The sequence below is a fragment of the Octodon degus genome, unplaced genomic scaffold (assembly GCF_000260255.1).
Source record: "Octodon degus isolate 3935 unplaced genomic scaffold, OctDeg1.0 scaffold00011, whole genome shotgun sequence".
Lineage (NCBI taxonomy): Eukaryota > Metazoa > Chordata > Mammalia > Rodentia > Octodontidae > Octodon > Octodon degus.
Window position 1 is genome coordinate 25,442,159 of NW_004524587.1, and position 7,403 is coordinate 25,449,561.

The 7,403-nt window shown below is 38.6% G+C and overlaps 1 protein-coding gene across 9 annotated transcripts in view; it reads left to right on the forward strand.

Moving 5' to 3' along the window:
- The window catches only part of Cnot1 (CCR4-NOT transcription complex subunit 1), a 100,019-nt gene that overhangs the window by 80,070 nt on the left and 12,546 nt on the right, over nt 1–7,403 (forward strand). For 5 of the 9 annotated variants that reach the window (XM_023709267.1, XM_023709269.1, XM_023709268.1 and 2 more), the window contains 6 exons: nt 686–877; nt 1,854–1,996; nt 2,682–2,790; nt 2,870–3,039; nt 3,676–3,928; nt 6,565–6,813. In XM_023709267.1, coding sequence (XP_023565035.1) covers nt 686–877; nt 1,854–1,996; nt 2,682–2,790; nt 2,870–3,039; nt 3,676–3,928; nt 6,565–6,813 — 1,116 coding nt within the window. The remainder of the gene's footprint in view (nt 1–685; nt 878–1,853; nt 1,997–2,681; nt 2,791–2,869; nt 3,040–3,675; nt 3,929–6,564; nt 6,814–7,403) is intronic. The other 4 variants (XM_004625921.2, XM_004625923.3, XM_004625922.3 and 1 more) reach the window with 1 other exon arrangement.

Below are 7,403 nucleotides of genomic sequence, written 5' to 3' on the forward strand. Positions count from 1 at the left end.
TTGAACCGCGGTCCCTGTGCTTTGTTTAGCTTGTTCTAAGTAGGTGCTTTAGACCACTGAACCATCTCACCAGCCCCCTCATTCAAGTTTTGACAAGTTATTTCATTAATGTGTAGTCAAAGAACTATTTTAAAATCATACGTTTCCTAATTTAGTTGTCATTCCTTAAAATCTCCCTTGGCATCTTTCATGACATTTATCAAGTCGTCATTTTCTAGAATGGTCTGATTTTGGTTTGTCTGCCATGTTCTCTTGTCCAAATATAGGCAGTATTTTCTTTTTCTTTTTTGTGGTACCAGGAATCTAACACAGGGCCTGTGCTTGCTAGGAAAATGCTCTTCCACTGAGCTACATCTCCAGTTCTAGTTAATACATTTTTCAGGGGAATAGAAATGATAACAGTGTTCCTGTAGAAAACTTGACAGTCTGAGTATTGCTACTTTGCTACCTATAATGGGTTTACTAGATGCTACAAGTGATGCTGCCAGGCTTTCCACACACCCTTGCCCTGCCCCACTTAACAGCATTGAGGCTGAGTAGCTCTAAAAGGAAGGCCTCAACAGAGGACCTGTATGTTGATGAAATAAGTAGAGGGAGTAAACATGCTAATGGACCTTTATTAAGTATGTGTGCCAAAGAAAGCTCAAAATATTTTGCTTTCCTTTTTGTTTCTCCTATAAAACAGCAAGCTTGGGCAACAGATGATGTAGCTCAGATTTATGATAAGTGCATTACAGAACTGGAGCAACACCTGCATGCCATTCCACCAACTTTAGCCATGAACCCTCAAGCTCAAGCTCTTCGAAGTCTTTTGGAAGTTGTAGTATTATCTCGAAACTCACGGGATGCCATAGCTGCTCTTGGATTACTCCAGAAGGTTGGGTCTTAAACATTTACTTCTCTTTTTTGGTAGAACCGGGGATTGAACTCAGGCCCTTGCGCTTGCCAGGGAAGCGCTTATTCCACTGAGCCATCTACCAGGCCCCCAAACTTTCACTTCTAAATGAGTTAGGTTTATAAACATAAGTGACATGTGCTATGGCCTCCGTACTTAATGCAGTTATGTTTTAAGCTTTGGGGAAAAGGGCTGGTGAGATAGCTCAGCAGACGAAGTGCCTATCTAGGTAAGCACAGGGACCAGAGTTTGATCCCTGGCACCACCTGCCGTGCTGAACCTGCGCCCCTGAGTGCACTGAGTTGGCCACTGAGAGAGGGTATGGTGGCGCACACCTGTAATCCCAGCACTGGGGAGACTAAAAATAGGAGCTCCAAGCCGGAGCGGCATAGTGAGACCCTGCACCAAATATATCAGGAGAAAAATGTTCTTTTCTACAAATAGCTGGTTTTTCTCCAGTGTAGAATGCAGTTATAGAAGAAGCTAGGCATGGCTGTATAGGTTTATAATCCCCAATAACCTGAGAGGGTGAGGCAGAATCACAAGTTTGAGCCCCATCTGGGCAACTAAGTAAGAGCCTGTCTCCAAAAAGAACAACATAGAGAAGTGCAAAGATAGGGATATAGCCTAGTGAGAAGGCCCTAAAGAATGCAGCAATAGCAGTTATGAATGATAAAGTACGAAGTCTTACTTTCCTTTAAGGAAAGCTTTTTTTTATAAATACAATTGAGGAAACTATTCTTAGATAGCTCTGACAGGTTTTGAGAGACAAGTGGATCCAGGTATTTAGGAAATACTTTGACTTAGGTTTTCAAGAAGTTAAACTAGATGGAACTTTAGAGTAGAGATAGTAACTTTGAGGCTTTAGACGGTGCTACGTATAGTGGTTTGTGTTAAAGTTTTATTTCCAGCTGATAGTTAGGCTGAATACTTTCTGAATACATTCTTTTGCTGATAGGCTGTAGAGGGCTTATTAGATGCCACAAGTGGTGCTGATGCTGACCTATTGCTGCGCTACAGAGAGTGCCACCTCTTGGTACTAAAAGCTCTGCAGGATGGCAGGGCATATGGATCTCCATGGTGCAACAAACAGATCACAAGGTCAGTACTCACCTTAGAATAGCAATTATTTGACTGGCTTTTGATGTACATGACCCTGTTTCATTTCCCCCCTGGATGGTAAAATCCTGGATGGTAAGTGAAACATTTGAATTTTTTAATTGTAAAAAATTTAGAATTGTTGAATTGCCTTTTCCTATCTACTCTCCCCTTCCTCATCTTGATATAGAAAACCAGTACCTTGTTTGGCGAATAAACCTTAGGTCATTTGTTTTAGTGATTATGTATTTACAGTGCTCATAGGTAAATATTTGAATCTCATGAGTGGAATCCTTTTTCCTAGAATTTGAAAGCAAAGCCTAGGCTTTTTTTGAAATTAGATTTTATTGGTACCTTTTATGTGTTTATAACAATTATGTTCATCATAGAGAATTTCTACCTGTACATGATATATTTCCCCCCACCTACCTACTCTCCCTTCAATCCCTAGCCTGGGCTATCTTAGCAGTAGGCTGATCTCAAAACACTGGGCAGTCTTTTCTGTTGTATTAGTGGCTATTTTTGTGATTTGTTTGTTTGGTACTGTGGATGGAACCTGGGCCCCATGTATGTCAAATGTACTCTCAGCTATGAAGTTATATCCCCAGCCTACTGGTTGTTTCAATTTGGATACTGATTTGTATAGATGACTCTTAGTGCATGGGAATAAACTAATGACATTTTCTAGGTGCCTAATTGAATGTCGAGATGAATATAAATATAATGTGGAGGCTGTGGAGTTGCTAATTCGCAATCATTTGGTTAACATGCAGCAGTATGATCTTCATCTAGCTCAGGTATGGATGGAATTTTCAAAAAGAACTTAGGGAGTATTTTTGTTGTTCCTTCTTCTCACATTGTTTTCTGTATTTCCAGTCAATGGAAAATGGTTTAAACTACATGGCTGTGGCATTTGCTATGCAATTGGTAAAAATCCTGCTAGTGGATGAAAGGAGTGTTTCCCATGTTACTGAGGCAGATCTATTCCACACCATTGAAACCCTCATGAGGATTAATGCTCATTCCAGAGGCAATGCTCCTGAAGGGTAAGGATGAAATGCTTTGGATTTTCTGTTTTCAGCTGTCTTATAATTGTGCTTTAGAAATTATGTGCAATCTTGCTAAGTTTTGTTATAAATGCTTTACCTAAATGAGCAGCTTTATTTAGGCCTAATGTTTTCCCTGGAGGCAATAAAAGCTTAATTGTCAGGTCTTCTTGGTGTAATGCAGAGCATACACCGAAAGCTTGCTTTGTGTTGGGAACCTATAGTATAAGCCCTGGTATTGTCATTTTTAAACTAAGGTTTTAGGCAAGTGGACTTAACTAACCTTCCTTAAGCCTGTTTCTTAAATAAAACAAATTCTTAAAGAATTGTTGAAAGTTAAGAAAAAATGTCACAAAGTAGACAAATAGTTTATTTGTTGACGTTAAACATCAGCTCCATTTCAGTAGTCACAGTTACTGATAAAGTCACCTAAGTGACATCTGTCATTTTTATGTTACATGTCCTCATAAATAAACAGATATGAGACCTCGAATAGTTTGGTTTAAATACAGAAACATTCAAGTAAAGTGGTCTTCACTCTGTGCTTTCTGTTAAATAATCAAATTGTTCAACTGTATGTCTTTGAAATCACAACCATGAGTAGACTGATTTTTCACTCTGGATTTATTGTACTAGATTGCCCCAGCTGATGGAAGTAGTGCGATCCAACTATGAAGCAATGATTGATCGTGCTCATGGAGGCCCTAACTTTATGATGCATTCTGGGATTTCTCAAGCCTCAGAGTATGATGATCCTCCAGGCCTGAGGGAGAAGGCAGAGTATCTTCTGAGGGAATGGGTGAATCTCTACCATTCAGCAGCAGCTGGCCGTGACAGTACCAAAGCTTTCTCTGCGTTTGTTGGACAGGTAGAGCTTTTGGAAAGAAAGGTGCTTTTTATTCAACATAAGTAGGGTATGATGCCTCCAGTATCAGTGTTATAAATCTGTAGCCAGACAGTTACCTCCATACTAATGCAAACTAAAGGTGCAATCTCTATACCCCTTTAGCCCGTTTTTTCCCATTCCAGTTGCCACAGCTTCTTAACATACATGGGATCTGATATGTTAATGGAGCTGCCTAATAAAATTTTAATAGCTTAGCAGCAGTGGATTATAGATGAATAACATTCCTCTAATAGTAGCTAATGCTTAAAAAAATGAAGATACAACCAAACAAAAACTAAATATTTAAATGGTAGAGCATTTTGAGTGTATTTTCTCATTTAAGTAGTTTATCTACCTAAACATGGAAACATATTTCAGGGGAAAATAATTTTTCGAATTTCTGTTAAGTTTGATGTGTATTGGAGTTCAGCTGTTAGGAACCAAGCCCATGGTTAAAAATCAAGGAATGCTGATAGACAAGATACATAGGGAAAAAAAAAAATACAAGAGAGCCATACTGAATTTAGTCTTCTGTTTTTGATCATCACTGGCTATTTTCATCTACTATAAGGAATCAAAGTAGTATCCAAACTCTAATTTAGTTAAGAATGGTATTTTGTTTAACTGAATTTCTTCAGTAAAACTGGTGAGGTGAGGATGAGCTATTTTTTTTATTTCAGTAGATTGGCCATTATTTCCTAAAATTGAAACCACAATTTGGGTGTGTTACAAAAAAAGATTAATTAGGTCTGCTTATAAATAAATAGTAATTGAATGTAGAAGAACTGACCAGTATGATTTCTGGAAATTTTTAAAAATTATATTTTACTTAGTACGATATACTAAAGATAGCTCAGCAGCTTTAAGCGCCTGCCTGGGAAGTACAAGGCCCCAAAGTTCTATCCCATTTAAAGGGGGACGGGGGGGGGGGGGGAGAGACACCAAGAAAATTGTAAAACATACTTAGTAAAAGTTATTAAGTTATTATTGGAATAGTCATAGTTTAATTGCTTATTTAGTTACAAGATATTTGAATCTTGAGTTTTGTGATTATTGGCATTCTGTGGTTGTGGATGTGGCACCTGTCTTGTTCATCACTGTCTTGAAAAAGATTATGGGGCCAAGGAGTAAGCACTGCCCTGGCAAGCACAAAGGCTTGAGTTCAATCCCCAGTTCTGCCAAGAAAAAGAAAAAGATCATGCATTACATTTTTCTGGTCTCTTGCATCCCTTCCAGTCCCATGTCCATCATTCCCTCCTGCCCCATTGTGACAGACTGGTCCCTGCTGTCTGCTGCCCACCTGTACTCTATCCTAGGCACCTTTTCAGATTTATATGCAGAGTCCCTCTGCTGGCCTTCTCTCTTGGTAGGGTATATTATCCTTGTTGTAACTGTTTTGGTTGATTATGAAGGTTACTTAATTTTTTTTTTTTTTTTTGAACAGAATATATTTATTGAGAGAAAGAAAGCTCCTGTCCCGAGAGAGGGACAGGAGGGGAGGGGGGCAAGTGGGTAGTTCCACCCTTAAATTGGTTTTTAAAATGTAGGATAAAAAAAAAAATGCAGAGTAACTTTTATCAGATTTTTCTCTGTCTTGGTTTGGATTTTTTTGCTTAGTAAGTGCCAAGGACCTTAGTCTGCAGCTTTAATATGTATTTTCCTGCTGCCATTTAAAAAAAAAATATTTATTTATTTTGTGTGTGTGTGGCCAGCTCAGCCCACCAGGGGGTGGGGCTGGCAGGCATGTAGTGCTGGGGGATTGAACCGCAGTCCCTATGCTTTGCTTAGTTTAGCTTGTTCGAAGTAGGTGCTTGAGACCACTGAGCCATCTCACCAGCCCTGCCATTTTTTTTTAATAGCCAAATAATACTACTGTGTTTTACTTCTAGTTCATATGCCATGTAATTTGTAGTTTCTCCTTGTAAGTAAACTTGGCTTTTCCACTTTACTATAATTTAATATAATAGTTCATTATATTAAAACAGCTAGATAGAATCTGAGTATTGTCATTTTATATACCTACTTCTACAAATTATGATTGGAGGATAGCTTTGGGATTTTAAAAACTCTGGTACTAGTTGTCAGAGGAAATTATCTTTAATTCTTTGAGAAGTTATCTATGAAGGTTCAGGTATGTATAAATTTAATTGAGTCTCCCCTTGGAAGGAAGGAACATTTTCCAAACTTCCTTTTTTCTTTTTAACTCTGTATTTCAGGCTGTTTTTGAAGATCAGGCAGGCCTCAGTCTCGCAGCAATCCTACTGAGGAGGTAGAGGCCTCCCAAGCACTGGAATTAATAGGTGTACTGCCACCATGTCCAGCTCTCCAGATTATCTTAGTATGACATTTGTAGTTACTAAAAGTTGATTTTACTTGCATAATTTTCCAGATTATTTGGCAGTAACTTCCTATTTACAGTTGGCATAGTATCTCTTATCAATTTCCTTCTTTTATATTCTCTGTGAAACTTGAACAGGAAGGAATTGTCGTGGTTCCTTAATGGGAAAGTCATCCTCTAGTGACATCTATTTTTACCTGTAAGAAAGGTGTCAGTGGGAATAAAAGAACACAAAAGTTTAGGTGTACAGAGTTTGTTAGGCATTAATTATCATGCATTTCTATTTTTGTTTCTATGGTAGATGCACCAGCAAGGAATACTGAAGACTGACGACCTTATAACAAGGTTCTTTCGTCTGTGCACTGAAATGTGTGTTGAAATCAGTTACCGTGCTCAGGCTGAGCAGCAGCACAATCCTGCTGCTAATCCCACTATGATCCGAGCCAAGTGCTATCACAACCTGGATGCCTTTGTCCGTCTCATTGCACTGCTAGTAAAGCACTCAGGGGAGGCTACCAACACTGTCACGAAGATTAATCTGCTGAATAAGGTCTGCAGTCCTTTTTATCCTTAGTCTTTATACATAAGAAGTCTGAGTATTTCTCAACTTCCATGTGTTTAGCTCTTTCCTTAAATAGAGATAATGTGCAGACATGAAAAAGAATGTGCCTTCACTGAAATTTTAAAAAGTATTATATATTTCAGAATGTCATAGTTTTGGTAATGATTATAATAGATGTTTGTCCCTGTAAACAGAAAAACAGAGTAGGAAGCCTAAAATATGTATAGCTAACAGACTGGAAGTTTAAATTCCAGGAATGGGGGAAAAAAATTCTAAGAATGACAGTGGGATTCTCAGAAACTTGAGTATTAAAATAGTACAAAAATATGTATCTTTGGTCTCGGCGGCACAAGCAAGATGATGAAGGGAACGTCATCCTTTGGAAAGCGTTGTAATAAGACTCACATGTTGTGCCGCCGCTGTGGCTCTAAGGCCTACCACCTTCAGAAGTCGACTTGTGGTAAATGTGGCTATCCCGCCAAGCGCAAAAGAAAGTATAACTGGAGTGCAAAGGCTAAAAGGCAAAATACCACCGGAACTGTTCGAATGAGGCACCTAAAAATTGTATATCGCAGATT